This window comes from Hyaena hyaena, unplaced genomic scaffold, assembly GCF_003009895.1.
Source record: "Hyaena hyaena isolate Hyena2069 unplaced genomic scaffold, ASM300989v1 scaffold_787, whole genome shotgun sequence".
In the NCBI taxonomy this organism is placed as follows: Eukaryota; Metazoa; Chordata; class Mammalia; order Carnivora; family Hyaenidae; genus Hyaena; species Hyaena hyaena.
Window position 1 is genome coordinate 899,696 of NW_024081417.1, and position 20,405 is coordinate 920,100.

A 20,405-nucleotide genomic window follows, 5' to 3' on the forward strand; every position below is an offset into this window, starting at 1 on the left:
GCATAGAGTTGAAAGTGGCCCTCCACCTCTCAATTTCAATGAAAAAATTTCTAAGGATAATTTTTGCTGTATTTTGTAGACTTTATAGCATCAGGGAAGTTCTCTTTCTTCCTTGCTTACTAAGTGTCTTTTTTGGTAATGAGCACTGACTTTTATGAAGCACTTTTAATGTACCCAAGAAGATGATCATATTGTATTTTCCTAAATTCTATTCATATGGTAAATTACATTGATATTTTTAAATTTTAACCCAACTTCTCATTTGAAAAGTAAACCCCACTTGTTTTGTGATCTATATTATTCTCTTTATATGTCACTGGATTTGATTTACAAACTTTGCTTTCTGTGAGACATCCTGACCTGTAGTGCATCTTTCTTTGATGCACTTGCAAAATTTTGTTATCAAGGAACTGCTGAACTAAAAGGGGAGTGGTCCTACTTTTTTATGTTCTGGGAGAGTCTATGTAAGATTAGACTTCTTTCTCTCTTAAATGTCTAGTAGAATTTACCCATGAGCTTATTTGAAACTGAATTTTTTAAAAATTATGGCAGTGCTGAAATTAATTATATACTTCTTCTATTTCTAGCTTGCACTCTTCAAGTGTCTACCAGTTGGTGAAACAGATCTCCAGAGAAACAAGTCAGTAGGAATTGAATACCTAAAGTTGAATCTCTCTGAGAATTCTTGTTAAGAATGGCTTTAGATCTCAGGATCTCACATAAGGGAAAACTACCTAGGAATGATCCTGGGTCAGAAAACCGAGAGCATAAACCCCGCCAAGGACCAGCAATTGAAGAGGAAGAACTCTATGAGTTCCCAAACACTCAGCTCAGCTTATTTCAAAATAGTAACAACTCATGTGCAAGGCAGGAACTGCAAAATCTCTATAAATTATTTTACTCATGGCTGCAGCCAGAAAAACACAGCAAAAATGAAATTATTTCTCGTTTGGTGCTGGAACAGTTCATGATCAATGGCCACTGCAGTGACAGGTCCATGCTGAAAGAGAAATGGAATTCAAGTGGCAGAAACATGGAGAAATTGATGGAAGATCTGACTGACGACGGCATGAAGCCACCTGGATTAGTGAGTAAAGGGTTTTGACTCCTGGGGTGAGAGGCAGAGGTGTGCAAGGATTAAGTACAACCTGTTGGAGTTGCCTGGAAGTAGAGAAAGAAGAGTATTGTAGACCCACTTACTAGTTCTCACCAAATAGACTCTTTACTATTGCTAAGCAAGAAAATTGAAAGCGGATGCTTTACAGGCATCTAGTCAGTAGGAAATAAAAGAGCCAATATATTAATTGATTATAGCCAGTGAGATGGTAGGAAGGCTCAGTAAGAAACTGATGATAGAGCAGAAACCTCGAGAATGGGAAGAAGTGCCATAATACGAGCTCACTCTTCCCTCAGAAAGCCTTAGTATTAGTCTTTTCTCATACAGAAAGACACAGTAACAAGAAATTACCACGAAATGTAAGGCCAGCAGAGATAAGAGCAAACAGTGGCGGCGGGGGGGGGGGGGGGGGGGNAATCAGGTGGCAGAAACCTGGAGAAATTCATGAAAGATCTGAGTGATGGTTGCATGAAGCCACCCGGCTTAGTGAGTACAAAGTTCTTCCCCATGGAGTGAAGGGCCAAAAAGAGTAAGGGACAGTCAGTAGGCGATAGCTGGCAGTAGCGAAAGAAGTTACTGTAGACCCAGTCAGTAGTCAGGTCACTCTTCCTCACCAAGGAGAATCTTTACCAACCTAACTGAGCAAAAATAAAAAGTGTTATAGAGTCATTCCTTGTAGGATACATAGGAACCAGTATACTAATTTATTTAATTGAGTTTTATTGATGAGGTGGTGGTAGGAACTCAGAGTCAGCTGGGAAAAAAAACCTCAAGGGTGAGGAGAAATGCCTTGACAAGAGCTGCCTTTTCCCTCAGAAAGCTTTCGTATTCATTTTTTTTTCATTACAGAAGACACACTAATGCAGAATATATAACAATGATCATTGCTTTTTTTGTTTTTGTAACAGGTCCATGTCCGCATGCAGGGACAGGAAGCCCTCTTTTCTGAGAATATGCCCCTAAGAGAAGTCATTGTTCATTTCGGCAAACAGTTGTCAGCAGGAACCCCAACAGGAGAGAACACGGGGACACCCTCCTGTGCTCCCCGGGATTCTGCCCTGGAAACAGGACAAGGTGAGTGGGGTAAGCCAAGGTAGCAGAGGGATGTTCTGTGTGGACTCCTTCCCGGGTACAACTTCACTCAGTCACATTTTTCCCCTCACAGGAGATGAAGATAAAGAAAATGGTGGCAACACTGACCAAGTAAATGGCAGCGTCACTAGTCAAGGCAATGAAATCCCTTCCCTACTCGTTATCCAGGAAGAGGATCGTCCTAGGCCTGAAGATGACTGTGTCTCTTTGAAGAATCCACTCAGCTCTGGAAGAGCAGGTCTAGGTCCCTCCGGGTCCCAGGAGGGGTCCCTGGAAGGACCCCCACATCAAGACGTGCTTATGGAAGTGGGACCAGGGTCTCTCTCTCCACCAATACAGGTCACCCCCGAGCCTCTTCCTACCCACCAGCATGAGGGAACCTCCACATGTGAGGGACACCAAGAAAGATCCCATGAGGCCCCCAAATCATACAGATGTGAACAGTGTCCCAAGATCTTTAGGTATTTCTCTCAGCTAAAAGCCCATCAGAGAAGACACAATAACGAGAGGCCATTTATCTGTGCTGAGTGTAACAAAGGCTTCTTCCAAGCGTCAGACCTACGTGTGCACCAGATGATTCACGCAAGAGAGAAGGCTTTCACATGCAGCACGTGTGAAAAGTCCTTCAGCCACAAAACCAACCTTAAGGCTCATGAGAGAATCCACACGGGAGACAGGCCCTATTCATGTTCCCTTTGCCAGAGAAGCTACCGCCAGTCATCCACCTACCACCGCCACCTGAGGACTCACCAGAAGATGGCCTTAAAAAGTGCTGCTTCCACGCCAGAAGCTTCCTCAGATGCAGCCCCAAAGTAATGTTCATAAATGTATATGCATGTATATTTCCATAGCACTTCTCCATTTATATCATAATTTATAATTTCCTGATTGTATTTTCCATTTACTGTCTTACTCCATTAAAATGTAAGTTTAAGGAGGTCATGGAATTTCTCAGTTTGCTCACTAAAGTCTCTCAGATGCCTAAAAAGTGGCTGCCAGATTTCAAAAGACCAATGAGTAATCTGTTGAATTAATGAATGAAGGTGTAATGTTGGTGTTTAGTCCTTAAAATCCAGGAATGTCCAGCCCCAGGACACAAACAGCAGCTCCTAGTGGTCAAGTGAGGCTTTCCTTCCTGCCCCCTGTCCTCGGTCCACACCCTTACCTTTAGTGGGTCACATGTACCAAAAAAGGGGGAGAGTGCAGGCAGAAACCCTCAGAAATTGGCCTGAGCTATGAACGGGAACCTTTATGTTCAAATGAAGGATTTCTTTAATTCAATGGAAACATTAACAGCTAGACTGTACCTGATATGACTGGCAGCAGAAAGCTGCAGAATCCTATTTTATTGACAAATCATTGCCCAAAAAAGTCAAATACTTTGCATTCATTTCTTCCAGAGATAGAAGATATGGGGGATGGGGAGCTTATTTGCAGAACGAGTGTGAAGGGGGAGTTGGGAGGGAAGAAAAGATTCTGTGCACAGCTTAGGCAAAAGCACATTTACTGGTTATTTGGAATACACTTGTGAACCGGTTTCCTCTAGGAAATTGGGGCTCATTCACACTGAGAAACCAGAAGCATGTGTAGAAATGGCTTGAATCATGGAAGGGGGTATTCTGTGGGGTATACTGTGACATCCCTTTCACTCGGTCTGTAGTAGACAGGGCTGTGCGGCTGCAGATGTTGCTCACTGTGTGGGGAAGCACATCCGCCAGTCCTCTCTCCTGGGCTGTCTGCATGGGTTTGCTATTGTCAGTATTCTTGCACATACCGCTTGGTACAAGGGGAAGCTTTTGTTTGTGGAGACCTCTGTGAGGGGGATTATGAAATAATAGAAAATATATATGTTGGGAGGTGCCTGCGTTATGTGGCCAACTCTTGGTTTCAGCTCCTGATTTCACAGTTCACAAAATCGAGCCCAATGTTGGGCTCTGTGCTGAGAGTGTGGAGCCTGCTTGGGATTCTCTTTCTCTCCCCTTCTCTCTCTGCCCCTCCCCTGCTTATACATACATGCTCTCTCTCTCTCTCAAAAGAAATAAACATTAAAAAGGAAGAAGAATCTATGCTTAAAAAATATATTGAAAATAAATATGTTTGTCTCTGTCCCCAGTTCCTGGCACAGAGCTCCTAAAATCCTTGCTATTTCCTTTTTGTTTTTTATTTTTTAAATGTTTCTATTTATTCTTGAGAGAGATAAAGAGTGTTCTCATAAGAACGTGGGAGGGGCAGAGAGAGAGGGAGGCAGAGGATTTGAAGCAGGGTCTGCACTGACAGCAGAGAGTCCAGTGCGGGGCTCAAACTCATGAGCCATGAGATCATGACCTGAGCCCAAGTTGGATGCTTAACTGATTGAGCCACCCAGGTGCTTCTATCCTTGTAATTTCTTAAGTGATGACAGCACTAGAAGCACCTTTTGTTCTAATATTTGGTCTTTGATGCTGGTTCCTCATACAGAACCCCCAAATCCTTTGTAATTTCCTGGGTGATAGGAATGTCTTTCATTTCAATGATGCAACTGCTGGATAGCTTCAGGACGGGGGTTGGTCACCAAAAAGACCAAGCCATGAGTAGAAGCTTGGAAATTTCTGCCCCATCCTCCAGAAGTGGAGAGGGGCTGGAGATTGAGTTAATGGTCAATCATGGCACACCAAGTTTGGAGAACTTGGTGAACACCCAGGGACCAGGAGGGTGGCACACCCCTAAGTCCATGGGGACAGGACCTCATGTGCTGGGGACCCTTCTAGATCTCGCCACAGCCTGGCAGCTTACAAAGGCACAAGTACTCACAGAGACTCATGAGACAGGCATGTCCCAGGGATGCCCAAACAAGATACAGAATTGCACAGTCCCCAGGGACCAATTGTGATGAAGAGGATGGGTATGAAGATAGTCTGGCTTCGAGAAAACAACCTATCCCATCTGCAGATGTGGCGATGTACCGGGGGGAGAACAGAAAGTTGGGTGCACACCTTGGAATAGCCTGGAGGCTCATACAGATTTGAAGACTCACAGGTGGTCAGGGAGAGCCCAGCTGGAGCCTAGAAGCCTTTACACAGAAATGTTTGCCCCCATGGCTGAGAAGCCTCAGTCTAGTTGGGACAGGAAGGTGGGAGATTTATGGGCTTTACAGGAGCAGTGGGAACTTTCTAGCAGGTCAGCAGCCATGGTTTGGACAATCTGCAATTTACCAACAATGGTGAGGAAGAGCTGTAAGGGCCAGAGTCTCTTGCAAGAGCTATGGGCAGGGAGGGGTGAAGGCTTCGGTGGCTGCTCTCAGTCCTCCAAGGCCTCACAACGTCCACAATAGTGACAGTGATAACTGGGTGACAGCTCATATGGGGGCACAGAGTGGAGGTGTCACCCAGAAGCCATAGTTAGGCTTTCTCCCAAGGGGAGGAATGACTGCCGATGGTGATGAGGGGGCAGGATGGTCTGCTGTGACACCGCTGACCTGGAGAGAAGTCGGGATGGGATTACTCAGTGGTCCCAGGCTCCACAGACAGTGTGGCAGTGGAGGAATCTGGGCATCCTGCCCCGAGTCCTGGGCAATTTCTGCTGGAGAAGGACAGGAGGGAACGAGGTGAGTAAGTCCAGCAGCGTGTAGACTAACCCTCCCCAGCTCCACTGGGTGGTAGCTGTGCAGGCTTGTGGAAGTCCCTTGGCCTCTGAGTGAAAGATACCTCCTTGGAAAAGCAGAATAATAGTCCCTGCGCACCAGATGGTTTGGGGGCTATTAAATGAGATAGTCCTCAAGAGATCCATCAGCACTAGGTCCCCATGAAAATATGAGTGGGGGCTCTCGGCAAAAGGGGAAGTGGGTGTGTGTCTGCAGAGTGTCCCAGAAGGCCTGGAAAGGGCCCATGGCCTGAGGCAACTCCGAGCCTGGGGCCTACGGTGAACCTCAGAGGCACGTCAGGGGCTCCCCGAGACCCTGGCCTACTGGGGGCTCCAGAGGCAAGCATTGGGGACTCTACTTGCTGGCTGTTAGCAGTTTTCTTGTAGAGCAAAGCACCTGCCAAGGAGCAATCCTAGACTTGTTCAGACGTGATGACCACCAAATGTGACCTTTCTCCACTTTTCCTCTCATCAAATGCTAAAAATTATGCCCCAAAGGGGAGATGTAACATACAAATGAAACAGGATGTATGAAGAAGCATGTTCTGTCAAAGGCACATGGGCGCCCAATGTCTTGTGTTTCCCCACCCATGCTAGGTGCCACTCCTGTCCCCCCTCAGTTCTTTAAAAATTTCCCTGACTGTTGCTCCAGGGGCCAGTCTGACACCTTTGTCATGACTGTGTCTCCCTTCAGCTGCAGCTACTGTCCCAGTAAAGCTTTGTGTTTTAAAACCATTTTTTTTTAAAGTTTATTTATTGTGGGAGAGAGAGAGAGTGGGTAGGGGCAGAGAGAAGGAGAGAGAATCCCAAGCAGGCTCTGCACTGTCAGCACAGAGCCCGACACAGGGCTCGAACTCACAAACTGTGAGATCATGACCTGAGCTGAAGTCAGACGCCCAACTGACTGAGCCACCCAGGTGCCCCTGTTACTGAGTTTTAAAAGGACAATAGTATAAGATTAGGTAATTATATCATATGTATATTTATGTATTCTGCTCTCTGAATGGTTTTCAAACATCTTTAAATTTTCTGGCCACTTTTCATACAGCAAATTATAGATTATACATGATGAATTGTTGTTTCTTTATTTTTAAGAGAAGAATGTTTGTGCACAGTTTCTTCCAGAGGAAATTAACCCTTAATAGAATTTCAGTAAATGAATATATGTCGTATTTAAAACATACAATGTTATTTTCAATCTAGTTAGCATGTTGATCATTTCTCAGACATTTTTCATGTGTTTATCATTATTTTTCCTTTAAGCATTACCATTCACAGGGTGCATCTGCCTGGCTTAGACAGTTTGATGAGGGACCTTAAGGCAAGCTGAAGGCCAAGCACAAGCTAGCACATCCCTACCCCACCCAGGTGGGATATGTGTGACATTCCTCGGGCACTCCTGGCTGCCCAAGAACAAAGGAAAGGACAGAAGACAAAAGCTTAAATTGATAGAGTCTCTATCAGTTTACAAAGATCTCACCCATAGCCTAATCTCCAGGAACTCCCCACTGTCTTAATGATAATGCTTTGCTAGAGAGAAAAACAACCTCAGTGTGACAATAGCTAGGCTTCCCGTAATCTCTAAATCCTCTTTAGCATATGGAAATCCCTTTAAGAAATTTCCTCTCCGCTTTACCTCCCCCAACTCCACCGTATATAAGCAGTCTGCACAGCCCCAGTGCAGCTTTTCTGGCCTACGGGTCCTGTTCCGTGCTTTAAAAAAAATCACCTTTTTGCACCAAAGATGTCTTCAAAAATTCTTTCTTGGCTATCGGCTCTGAACCCCACCATCACCCCAAAACCCCATTTGGTAGAGCCTCTAACTCATTTTTTTTTTAAGTTTATTTCTTTATTTAGGGGGAAGGGCCAGAGAGAGAGAGAGAGAGAAAGAGAAAGAGAGAGAGAGAGAAAGAATCCCAAGCAGGCTCCATTCAGTGCACAGCCTGATGCTGGGCTCAGTTCCACGACTTGGAGATCACCACCTGAGATGATATCAAGAGTGAGACGAGACGCTTAACTGAATGAGCCACCAAGGTGCCCCAAGCCTCTGACTCTTGATTTCAGCTCAGGTCATGATCCCAGGATCATGGGATCCAGCAGTGAGTTGGGCTCCATTCTGAGTGTGGAGCCTTAAGATTCTCTCTCTCTTCCTCTCCCCCTCTCCCCTGCTCAGACTCTGGCTCACTCTCTGTCTCAAAAAAAAAGAATTACCATCCACATCCATTGCCAGTCTTATCTGGTGTTTTACCAATGTGATTAGTTACAGCACTGAGATTGCACGGTCTGTTATGACTTCTCACACCTAAATTTTATGTTTGTTTATTTATTTGACAGAAAGAGAAAGAGAGAGCATGCGCAGGGGAAGGGCAGAGCATGCGGGAGAGAGAGAGTCTCCAGCAGGCTCTGCACTGTCAGCACATGGAACCCAATGTGAGGCTCTATCTCACAAGGGTGAGATAATGACCTGGGCAGAAATTAAGAGCCAAATGCATAACGACTGATGCACCCAAATGATCCTCACACACAATTTTTTTTTACATTTTTATTTTTAATTTGTTTTGTTATGTTTTGTTACATTTCACCTTTAAGTAAATTTTTACTTTTATGGATTCAAATATGCCAATTATTATTATGTCTTCCTATTCACACTTACAAACGTTTTATTTATTTTTGTGAGAGAGCAAGCGAGCGGAGAGGGGCAGAAAGAGGGAGACACAGAATCTGAAGCAAGTTTCATGCTCAGAGCTCTCAGCACAGAGCCTGACTAGGGCCTGAACTCACGAGCCATGAGATCATGACCTGAGCCAAAGCTGGATGCTAACTGACTGAGCCACTGAGGTGCCCCTCTTCCTATTCACACTTAGTGATGATTTGTCCAGTCCAAGATTATAAAAATCTGCTCTAATACACTTATATTGGATATTTGCTTTTCTTGACATTTGAATCATTATTTACTAGCTCTAAGAGCTAAACATGTTTCTACTTTATTTTAAGATCTAAGATGGGACCTGAAATTTTCCTTTAATGTTTTCAGTGAAATCTCCAAATATTTTAATAGTCTTATTAAAAAATTTTCCACAACAAATTAATAAATGACTTTCCTCAGATATTAATTCCTAGAAATTATCTGAGATCTATTTCTAAACATGTCTTATTCTTGGACTTGCTAATAACCTATGGGTAATAGAGTTTACAAACAGGAAGACAAGCTTTCTTCATTGCACTTGGTTTTATTTTTTGAAATTTTTGTATTTCTGCAATTAGCAGATGAACTTCAGAAACCTTAACGTTTTGACTGAAATTTCATTAAATATGGTACTTATATTTTCAAAGTGCTTCATTTACCATGAAAGACTTTCTATTCAGCCCTGAAGTTTGTTTCTCCTATTGTTGAACGTAAACCTACTATGGCCTATTGCCCTGAATGTGCCCCATTTCATCTGATCTTGGAAGCTAAGCAGGGCCCACCCTAGATACTATTTGGATGGGAGACCACCTGATAAAACTGGGTGCTATCAGATTGGGGGGGAAAAAAGGAGAAACAAAGAAAAAAGTGTGGGGAATAAAACAGGAAAAAAGAAAAGAAAGAAAAAAGGAAAAGAAATAAAATGAAAAAAGAAAAAAGAGAAAAAATAAAAATAAATGCATCAAGTGATCTAAATAGATTTAAAATTTTATTTCAATATCTTCCGTTTTATTTATTTGTTTGTTTGTTTACTTAAGAGAGAGAGAGAGAGAGAACAAGCAGGGGGAGGCTGGGGAGGGGCACAGAGGATCTGAAGCAGGTTCCCTGCTGACAGCACAGAGTCTGTTGCAGGGCTTGAACCCAGGATCCATGAGATCATGACCTGAGCTGAAGCTGAACCCTTAACAGACTGAGCCACCCAGGCTCTCCCGCACCATTTCTTAATTGTATTGAAATAGATATCTAGGGGCGCCTGGGTGGCTTAGTCGGTTCAGCGTCCGACTTTCGCTTAGGTCATGATCTCGCGTTTCGTGGGTTCAAGCCCCGCGTCGGGCTCTGTGCTGACTGCCAGCTCAGAGCCTGGAGCCTATTTCAGGGTCTGTGTCTCCCTCTCTCTATGACCCTCCCCTGCTCACGCTGTCTCTCTCTCTCTCTCCTAGAAATAAATAAAAATAAATTAAAAAAGAAATAGATATCTAAAAGGGAATAGATATCTAAAAGGGAATAGATATTTTTCTAAGGTCCTGATAGTTCCTCCAAACTTCTATACTCAGTCTCAAAATCTCAGTCAAGAGCAAATCCATCCTTCTGGCTGCTTGGGACAAAGTTTTTGAGTCATCCCACTTCCTTTCATATTGTAACCCAATGAGGATGCTCTTTGAGAGTGAGCTGAAAAGGGGAGTGAGGAAGAAGAGGCCTATCCTTTTGTAGAACCTGGCTTGGATTCTGCTCAGGCTGTGCCACCTGTTCTGGTTTCCTCCTCTCATGGCCCCTCTGATCACAAGCTGCTGTGGCTGCGGTGGCACTGATACATCAGGGCGGGTGAGTGGAGGGGTTCCCGGGCTGCCCTCCACTAGACCCCCACCCATACCCTCATGTATTGAGTGTCCCAAAATAGAGGAAGCTTCTTCCTGGACACTTTATCTTCCTGTAACCCTTATGTTAAATCTGGGGGCCCTGGAAGGTCACTCCCAACCTAAGGTCCTGAATCCAGGCCAGATCATATGGGGAAGTCCCCCATATGGAATCCAATGGGATACAGTATGAAAGTACGAAGTGTAGGTCTCACAATCCCACTGTCCCGGTGTGCTCTGCATGGAGGGAACCGCAGAGAAGAGCACAGCTGCAGAGATCAGAAGTCTCAGAGTGCATTCCAGCTGAGCCCTTCACCAGTGCTGTGACCTAAAACAGGTCCCCTCACTACCCTTGCTGTCGATTTTCTTGGGAATGCTAACAATCTCCCTCCCTGGGTGTTGTATTGGAAACTTGGAGAGTTCTCAGGCCCTAAGACCTCAAGGACCACCTGGTGCCAGGCCCTTGACTTCTCCGCAAGAAAGAATTCAAGGATTAGTCAGAGTAAAAAACAGAAAAAGCTTTATTACAAGGAGAGGGAGAGCGAGGGAGAGCATGCGCAGTCAGGAGGACCCAAGTCCTGCCGGGTGTATATGGGCCTCTGATTCTGAAAGGTGGTTATAATTTGAGGACTGAATATTCTAGTGAGGTGTTGTGAGTAGGTGTGGATTTCCAAGAACTCTACATGTCATTACACGTACTCGAAGGTAACGACTATGTGCAGGCGTAATCTGATTTCAGTATAACTGGGTATTGGTACGCATGCGTGCTGAAGGCTGGCAGCAACTTCACTTAGTCATAAGCAATTGGGTTTGAAATTACACCAAACCAATACATGACAATCCATTTCCCTGGTTAAGGTAATTAATTAATTTTGGAAAGTGAATCCATTAAACTGTTCAGCTGTGATAATTGGAGAAATGACGTGTCCTTTTGGATGTAAATGCCCAAGAGACCCTGTGTTTTTCTCTCTCTGTAGTACTAATCACTGTCAAGATTTAACTATTTTATTCATTTGTTGTCCATGTGGCCCCTCCCTCACTCTATTCCAGACTCACTGCATTATCCCCTCATCTTAGAGCCCCTTCTGGGTTCCCCAATTTAAAGTTGCCCCAAATCCTATTATCTTCCCTCTGCTTTGCTTTTTATTTATTTATTTTTTCAGGGTGCCTAGGGCTCTTTGACATTCTCTTCATCATTTATTTAGTTCTTTTTGAAGATACGATTCCATCAGTGGAACTAGACATCCTCTTCCTATCACTCAACATGGAATTATTTTGAACTAATACAATTAAGAAGCAGCAAAAACGAGAGGGGGGCCTGGGTGGCTGAGTCAGTTGGGCTTCCAAATGCTTGATTTCAGCTCAGGTCATGATCTCATGGTTCATGAGATCCAGCCCTGAGACCCCCTTTAGGGCTCTGCGCTTACATCAAGTGCAGTGCAACTGGAAAAGAGCCATGGGTATCTGAAGTCTGATTTAACTGTTGGTAATAAGGTTGAAGTGAGGAACAGGCAGGGAGGCCTTCATAATAGGGCTTAAGGCTGCCTCTGCCACTGGAGACCTTCAGTCTGGGATCCTCCTTCAAACTGCCAAGCATGTTCCGGGCCACATATTCTGAGTAACAAGTGGAGAGGCCAAGAAGATGACGGGTAATGGGTAGGATGGGGCTGTAGCTGTGGGAGCGCAGTTGTGAGAAGTATGGCAAAAAGAGTGATGTGCACATGGAGAGGGAGTGTGAATGCATGACCACAGGGCCTTCATCAGAGTGACACTGAGCCACTATGGTGGCGTCTAGTAAAAATGATCTGAGCAAATCCATGGTCATGGCCTGGAAACAGGGCTTGTTATGACCATGCATGGCAGGTCAAGAGCTTAGGGGCTGTCTGCTCACCTGCCAGTTGCTCAGGGCTAATACACTAATCACTGGAACCATGATGAGACAGCGAATTGCAGTAAGAAAATGTTTATTAGCTTCCACTAAGCGTGCACACATCTTTCGTCTGAAAGTCTCCATGGTATGATGTGTTTATTTGCTTCGTAGCCCTCTAGCATCAGCAACAATATTTTTGGCTCCGGGAGCAAGCTGAGCTTCGCTGGGTCTGAAAATTGTGTCCAAACACTTAGGTGATCAGCGGCAGAGAGCCCTACGCAACATACAATTCATTCTCTCAACAGATAACAGAAGCCCACCAGCATGTGCCTTTTACCAAAGCCCCTCCCAGCTGACCAGTGCTCTTTCCTGCAAAAAGCCCATATTTCGCGACCACGGAATTGTGGTGACTACTTTACCCAGAATGCCCCGAGAGGGGCGGCTGAGTCGCTCTCCAATGAGAGCTTCAGGAGAGGAGATATCCCGTGAAGCCAGTTCCGCGGGGCGGGACTTCCGGCTGTCTCCTGAGGGCGGCCATGTTGGCGCTCTTAGTTTGCTCACCTGGTAACAGGTTCTGGAGTTCGGCACCCATACTGACGTAACGGGACCGAGAAGGTGCGAGAGGACGCGCCGACCCTACTGCACAGTAAGGGATCCGGAGGTCGGCCACGTCTCCCGGGCTCCTTCGCGCCGGAGAGGGACACGGACCGCCCTCCCAGTTGTCCCCTCCGCCCACAGAGTCTGATGGCGGCGGCCGCGTGCAGAGAACGGGCTCAGGTGAACCCTCAGACCTCCGCCTCTCCCCACTCAGATCCTCAGGGTATCGCGTCCCTGCGACCCAGATCCCGGGGTGCGGACGAGGGAGGCGCTGCGGGGCGGGGATCACATGTCTGAGCGCTGGCGTGACGGGGTGCGGGAGCGGGCTCCAGGCGGGGGGCTACACGGTGCGGGGCGACACACTGGGGCACAAAGGTTGAACTGCCGGCCGCAGTCGTAGTGTTCAGGGCCGGCAAGAGTCCAGGGAGCTTTGAGTCCAGGGAACCCGCCGTGGTCTCTACTGTCCGAGGCTGGACACGCCCCCATTTTCCGTGGCTGCAGGGGCGCTTATGCCAACGTCACCAACAGGTGGGCGGTGCCCCAGTGCCTCACGGGCCCGACCCCCACCCTCTTGTCTTCCGGATGGTTGAGTCCCTGGGACTCGTAAGTGCCATTCCGTAAGTGGGACGCCCCGGCCAGGAGTTACATGAAGGCGTTTCCATTTGTGGCAACCGGGGTGGGGACGGATGTCCCCGGACCTGGTAGCACGGTGGTGTGCACACGCTTCAGAGTTACACTCAGCCGGACTGTTCAGGAAACCAGCAGCCTCTTGCTTAGACTAGGAGCGGACAGCAGGGGGACAGGAGTCAGGGCTGGAATGAGGGCCTGAGAAGTTGGGTGTCTCTTCTGGTGGGAAGAGGAGGCTTGGGTGTGAGCAGGGACGTGATAGTCCCAAGGTCCTCAAGGGATCCGTCCCGCTGTAGCATGCAGTGTGGACTCTGGGCTCGGGGAGGAGGCCGAAGATCAGGGTGGAGGCTACTGTCCTAGTCCAGGTGAGGGTTACTGGACCAGAGCCCTGGCTTAGGTGTCCTTGGAGTCCGGATGTGTGTTTAAAAAGTGACAACTGTATTTCCTACTGTGGAAGGTGACAGGGTGAAACAGAGGGTTCAGGAGTATTGCTGGAGTTTTTGTTCTAGATGGACGTGGAGATGGAAGCTCAGGCAGCTGAGAGGAGGAAGTTGTAATATGAGTGATGGGGGCAGGAGCTATTTTGGGAGCCCTGAGTGGATGCATTAAGTAGGCAGGCAGCACACAGCCCCGGAAATCTGGGGAGGGGCTCAGAAGGGAGACCTCTGAGCATGTCATGGCTCCTGTGTGAGCCCAGGCGAGTGAGCTGGGGGTCACGTCTGTGAGGGGCAGTCTTCGGGATACGGTGGTAAAGTGATTACGGTGCCAGGAAGCAGGAGGAAGAGAGGGAGTTAGGCCTGGATAAGTGGCTGCTGGTATGGCTGGAGAGAGGAGGGATGGAAGTGGCCATGAAGGGAGCGTGTTGGGGACAGGGTCCGGGGGCAGGTGGCCACGGAGCCCAGCAGAAGAGCACACATGAGAGGGACGCAGAGGCGTAGGAGCGATGAGCCCGAGGACGCAGCGAGGCCTGAGCGGGCGCTTCTCCACTCTGCAAACTCCGCCAGGATTTGTGAGGACGTTAGTGCGACCGGGGGGGGGGGGGGGGGGGGGGGGGGGGGGGGGGGGGGGGGGGGGGGGGGGGCGGTCATTCATGCTGGAGGCTGCGGTCGTCTGTGACCTGCTGACGTGGTCACCTGCGGGAGTCACTAGGTCCTGTGGGTCTGAGGCACGGTGACCTGCACAGAAGGATCTTGGTGCTGCCACCACTAGTAGAAACCGTGGTAGGTCTAGAGTGTGTCGGATCCTGTGTGTCTACACCGAGCGCGCCCTGGAAGCTGGCGCTCACTGTGGTGTAAGGCCTAAAGCGAAGACCCCCCTCCGATGCCCTGCCTCCGTGTGGCGAGTGGTGGAGGGACTCACTTGGGCTGAGTGTAAGCTCTCCTCGTCCCTCTTCTGCTGCTGGTAAGGTCTCCGGGTGACACAGGCTTCTCCTCGAAGTTGCATGTCCTGCTTATCCCTTCATGTGGGTTTCAGTTCCCCACCGGCCCGTGGAGGTGCTCAGACAAGCCAGTCCCGTCCTCTGGCAGGAAGCAGGGGGCACCCCACCCTCTTGGTCCCGTGAAGCCTGCATCTTCCGGCTCCTGGTTGTCCACTCTTTTTCAGAGCACCGCCCCTACGTGGGCCTGTATGGGGTGCGGTGTCCCCTCCCAGACAGTGAATACGTGTGACTAATAAAGTGCCACCCGTCTCCTCCGTGCGGGGTCGGGTGCCGTGTGTTTAGTCATCCCCATAACCCTAGGAGGGGGCTCTCGCCCTCACCAGTGGAGGTGAAGAGGAGGTGATGAAAACACAAGCAACATCTGGGGAGGCCACGGAGATTTCTACACTGCGGTACAGTGAGGCGGTGGTGACCACAGGCATGTGGCTGTGGGATGCAGTTTCAAGAACTGTGTGTACGTAGGGAGGGAATGTGCCTGATGTCGTGAGGACCTGGTGTTGAGACTTACATGACCGTGGCCGCCACGGCAGCATAGCCTGGCATGAGTGGGTGGATCCCTCTGTGCCAGGTCCACAACACAGACATGGACTTGTCCACGTGCCTCTCGTGTGGGCAGAACCCTGTGATGAGTGGGCCCATGAGGCGAGAGAGGTGCCTTGTCTCCCAGCATCGGGGCCTGGTTTCTCGTCTGAGTTGGGAGATTGGAGGAGGATGGCCAGAGGGTAGAGGTGGGTGGGGGAAGAGACTGTGGGTCTTAGAAAGGAGCTTTTTGTGGTTTCATCTGTCCCCATCATGCCAGGGCAGGGTGACCTTTGAAGACGTGGCCGTGTACTTCTCCTGGGAGGAATGGGGTCTCCTTGATGAGGCTCAGAGATGTCTGTACCGGGATGTGATGCTGGAGACCTTGGCACTTATAACCTCCTTGGGTAAGACCCTCACACCCACCCCTGTGCCCTGAGCTAGTCTCTGCCCTCCCCTTGTCCCCAGCAGCAGTCTCTACCTCGGGACCGCGAGCACTGCTTCCTCCCCCAGTTCCCTGGCTGGGTGCTGTCGTAGGTGAAGCTGGGTCTGTGCGCTGCCCTCCTGCCTTGAGCGGCGCCAGGTCCAGCTCTCCTGCTGACGTGCAGGGAAGAGGGTGGAGTCTTGCCGTGAACCTAACGGATCCCAGCTTAATACCCTCCTCCTCTGCCTGCGTGACTTCATCCACGTGCAAGGTAGCTGATGCTCCAGGCCAGCTTCCTTTCTCTAGCTGACGCTTTGTCGGGCCTGCCTGGGCCGGGAACTGCTTTCTGTGCCAGCGTTACTACTTCTGAGGACCATGGGCTGTTCCCAGAAGACCTTCTTCCGGAGTTGTCCGGGGACTATTTAGTGCTCTTCCCCGTAGGCTGTCACGTGCTGAGCTGTTTCAGGCTACTGGTGGCCACTCATCCTGTCCTGTCTTTCCCCTTAGTACTCGTACCACAAAGCTGCCGTGTCCTTGCTCATGGTGGGAGTGGGGCTGGATCGGGGAGCCCGTGGAGGTCCCAGGAGGTCTGGTGATGGCCCAGACGGAGCCAGGCCCTGCAGAGTGGCACCCGGAGGAAGGCGACGTCAGTGCTGGGTTCAGATCACACCCACAGCCTGTTCTGTTTGAGTAATAGTTTGAAGCCAGTGGCCACATCATTTCTGTCCTTCCTTCCCCTTCGTGGCGATTTGCCAAATGTCAACCCTGTTCCTTGTCAGTCATACTCTTCCTTCCAGCCCGGGACAGTTCTGGGCTCCATGTGGCACCTGTTTTTCTCACCCCTCCACCTGCATCACTGTGCACAGTGGCCAACGGTTGTGTCTATCATGAGGTGTGGCCATGTTCTTCAGCCGTCCCCAAACGCCACCTGCCCCGTAACAGTCCTGTTTCCTTGGGCCTGGACACACCCTTCTGCACGGCATTTGTGTCACCAGGAACAAGTTCCTTTGGAAAGTTGTTGTCTGCTGGGGCTCATGGGAGGCTCAGTCGGTTAAGCGGCCGACTTCAGCTCAGGTCATGAACTCGCAGTTTATGATTTCGAGCCCCACGGCGGGCTCTGTGCTGCCAGCTCGGAGCCTGGAGCCTGCTTCGAATTCTGTGTCTCCCTCTCTCTCTGCCCCTGCCCTGCTCATGCTCTGTCTCTCTGTCTCTCAAAAATAAATAAACATTAAAAAAACAAAAAGGGGGGCGCCTGGGTGGCTCAGTCGGTTAAGCTTCCGACTTTGGCTCGGGTCATGATCTCACGGTTCGTGGGTTCGAGTCCTGCGTCACGCTCTGTGCTGACACCTCAGAGCCTAGAGCCTGCTTCGAATTCTGTGTCTGCCTCTCTCTGACCCTCCCCTGTTCATGCTGTCTCTCTCTCTCTCTTTGTCTCTCTCATAAATGAATAAAACACACACAAAAAAAATTTAAAAAAAAAAGCTGTTTGCAGAGGACTGAATTGTAGACTGTTTCTCTCCTCTCTGTCCTGCCACCTGCTTGGCCTTCACCTCCGGGGGGGCCTCCCCCATCCTGTGCGCTCTGTGGCCCACTCGAGGTAAGCAGCCCCGTCCTGCGGACCGTCCGGTGCACGGGTTCCTGGGTTTCTGAGACACATGGTTGTAGCTTGCGTAGGAGCCTCTCCCTCCCATCAAGGTCAGCCTGCACTTCACCAGCATTTCCTGCTTTCAGGCTGTCGTCATGGAGCAGAGGAAGAGGAGTCCCCTGAGCCCGGTGTTTCTGTCCAAGGAGGGTCACAGGGCAGGACTTCCAAGGTGGCTGTGTCCTCCCAGAAGGCTCATCCTTGGGAGGCGTGTGGCCCGGACTTGAGAGAACTTTTACATTCGACTGAGCACCACCCAACGCCTGGTGGACAGAAACTCCACAAGATGGGGGCGTGTGACCAACAGGTGGATTTCGATGCAGACCTTCCGCACCCGCAGCAGCGCACTGGAGAGACCTGCTTCAGGAGCAACAGGGACGGAGCCTCTCCCTGGAAGGACCACACTTTCTGTGTGTCGGGGAAGTCCTTTTCCTGTGGCGAGGTTGTGAGGGACTTGTTGGCGAGCTCGAGATGCCTCCAGGATCGGGCCCCGCACACCGGGGAGAAGTCAGACAGGAGAGCTGAGTGTGGGGCGGCCTCTCACGGAAGGAGGACTCAGTGCCGCCGGGGAGAAGGCACCAAGGACCCCACCTGCAGACACACGCTTGTTGGTCACCAGACACACCTCAGCAGAGAAAGATGCTTCATGTGCAGTGAATGTGGGAAATCTTTTAGCAAAAGCTACAGCCTCAGTGACCACTGGAGAGTGCACACTGGGGAAAAGCCTTATGAGTGTGGGCAGTGTGGGAAGTCCTTTAGGCAGAGCTCCAGCCTCATTCAGCACCGGAGGGTTCACACTGGAGCAAGGCCTCACGAGTGTGACGAATGTGGGAAATTATTTAGCAACAAGTCCAACCTCATTAAACATCGGAGAATTCACACTGGAGAACGGCCGTACGAGTGCAGCGAATGCGGGAAGTCCTTCAGCGAGAGCTCTGCGCTCCTTCAACACCGGAGCGTGCACACTGGAGAGAGGCCTTATGAGTGCAGCGAATGTGGAAAGTTCTTTACCTACCACTCCAGCCTCATAAAACACCAGAGAGTTCACTCAGGATCAAGGCCCTATGAGTGCAGCGAATGCGGAAAATCCTTTACTCAGAATTCCAGCCTCATCGAACACCGTAGAGTTCACAGCGGAGAAAGGCCTTATAAGTGCAGCGAATGTGAGAAATCTTTTAGCCAGAGCTCCGCGCTTCTTCAGCATCGGAGAGTTCACACTGGAGAGAGGCCGTATGAGTGCAGTGAATGTGGGAAGTTCTTTACTTACAGTTCCAGTCTCTTAAAACACCAGAGAGTACACACTGGATCGAGGCCTTATGAGTGCCCTGAATGCGGAAAATCCTTTACTCAGAACTCTAGCCTCATTAAACACAGCAGAATTCACACTGGAGAAAGGCCTTACGAGTGCAGCGAATGTGGGAAATCCTTTAGCCATAGCTCCAGCCTCATTAAACACCGGAAAGTGCACACTGGGTAAAGGCTTTAGGAGTACAGTGAAGTTGGGAAACATTTACCCGTGTCTGCCATTTCATGGGCCACTTAAATAGTCACACCAGAAAAAAACGCTTCATGAGTTTTGCATGTGGCAAAGTATTTGCCTTCAAGTCCAAGCTCCTAAAACACCACAGTGTCACATTAGAATGTGGCAGATGGGAGAAGTGGCTAACCGAAATCTAGGCTCAGTGCATTTCAGGGAACTCACGCTGAAGAACGGCCTTAGACATGAGGTGAATGTGAAATGCCTTCAGCCAAAGGACTTACCTCATCGGAGATCACACATTTCAAATGGGAGAACTACCTTAAGTGTGCAGGTGTATAGCATTTATGCGTTCAGTGTGCCAGCGCCGGACAGCCTTTCTGAAGGTGCCATTTGCCTGTGCTGAACATAATACGTTCCAACACCCACATAAACCCCAGGGGTGTGGCAGCTGCAGTGCACTCTGTTAACCTGCCCAGGGCCAGGCCCCAGTGTCAGGGCACGTCCCAGGTGACCATGAGCAGCCTGGGTACTTCCTCCTTCCACTTTCCTCTCTGAGGAGGTAGGGCATGGGTCCCACCCGGTTTTGTCCTAGAGGCATGTTGGTCTTTTGAAAAGGTGGGCTTCATGTTTCAGGGCTATCACTGTCATCGTGACTCAGGATGGAATTTCACAGCCTCCCGAGTCACCGGCCCAGGGGCAGTCAGCCCCCCAATTCCCTTGCTTCTACAATAATAAAGGTCTTACTGTTTGAGTCCCTGTTGATCTTGGGGAGTCTATTTACTGTGTGCGTGTGTGACAGTAACTGTTTGCTCGCGTGAACATGTGAACCGATTCATGTGCCTTAGAAGGAACAGTGTGATGGCAGAAGATAGCTCTCCAGTCTGGGTTTAGTTTGCATGGATGCTTGAGGCCTTTCAGGGAAGACTGAAAGACTCTGTGATCCTAATGTATAGCTGGATGCCAGGATATTTTGTAGGGCCAGAGTTTCGACGCGAGGAGGGGCAGTTGTTGGCTGCTGTGACAACCTTCAGTGCTTCTAAGCGACATAAGTTGTTGTCTTGTTCACAGGGGATATTGATGGTATAGTGCCCAGTGCTCTTGAAGGAAATCTATTCCCCAGGACTGGCAGCACAGCCACAGGCCTTGATGTCCTGAATTCTGTAGGTAACATCGCTGGTTTTAGGACTGTACGGGCTAGGGGCATGATCGCTGTGAACAAAATGGATTAATAGAGAGTGCAGGAGACCAGCACACCGGTTGGAGTGTGCCTCTCTCAGAAGGGCATCCGCAGTGTTTAGGCCCTATGACCTGGAAGGATGCACAAGTACAGACACCCTCAGGACCTCCAGAGGGTCTGTCTTTTGTAGCTGAAGCCCTGTCAGAGAAAGTAATCTAAAGTTTTGTGGATTCCTGTGTCCCCTCTGGACTGTTCACCAAAGTCC

General features: G+C 49.2%; 2 protein-coding genes across 5 annotated transcripts; both read left to right on the plus strand.

The window, feature by feature from the left end:
• Positions 1 to 621: 621 nt before the first annotated feature.
• LOC120221576 (zinc finger and SCAN domain-containing protein 4-like) lies at positions 622 to 3,075 on the plus strand. Of its 3 annotated transcripts, none has more exons than XM_039219055.1 (3): positions 622 to 1,087; positions 2,026 to 2,191; positions 2,283 to 3,075. In XM_039219055.1, the coding sequence occupies exons 1-3, from the start codon at positions 695 to 697 to the stop codon at positions 3,023 to 3,025; spliced, it is 1,302 nt and encodes a 433-aa protein (XP_039074986.1). In that variant the 5' UTR covers positions 622 to 694; the 3' UTR covers positions 3,026 to 3,075. The 3 variants fall into 3 exon arrangements, with proteins under 3 accessions (XP_039074986.1, XP_039074987.1, XP_039074988.1); XM_039219056.1 differs by having other exon boundaries at positions 2,044 to 2,191; XM_039219057.1 differs by having other exon boundaries at positions 2,110 to 2,191.
• A 9,705-nt stretch (positions 3,076 to 12,780) lies between these two features.
• On the plus strand, positions 12,781 to 19,725 carry LOC120221578 (zinc finger protein 154-like). 2 transcript variants are annotated; one of them, XM_039219061.1, is made up of 3 exons: positions 12,781 to 13,013; positions 15,698 to 15,824; positions 17,573 to 19,725. In XM_039219061.1, the coding sequence occupies exons 1-3, from the start codon at positions 12,981 to 12,983 to the stop codon at positions 18,958 to 18,960; spliced, it is 1,548 nt and encodes a 515-aa protein (XP_039074992.1). In that variant the 5' UTR covers positions 12,781 to 12,980; the 3' UTR covers positions 18,961 to 19,725. The 2 variants fall into 2 exon arrangements, with proteins under 2 accessions (XP_039074992.1, XP_039074993.1); XM_039219062.1 differs by having other exon boundaries at positions 12,784 to 13,013; positions 15,703 to 15,824.
• Positions 19,726 to 20,405: the final 680 nt, after the last annotated feature.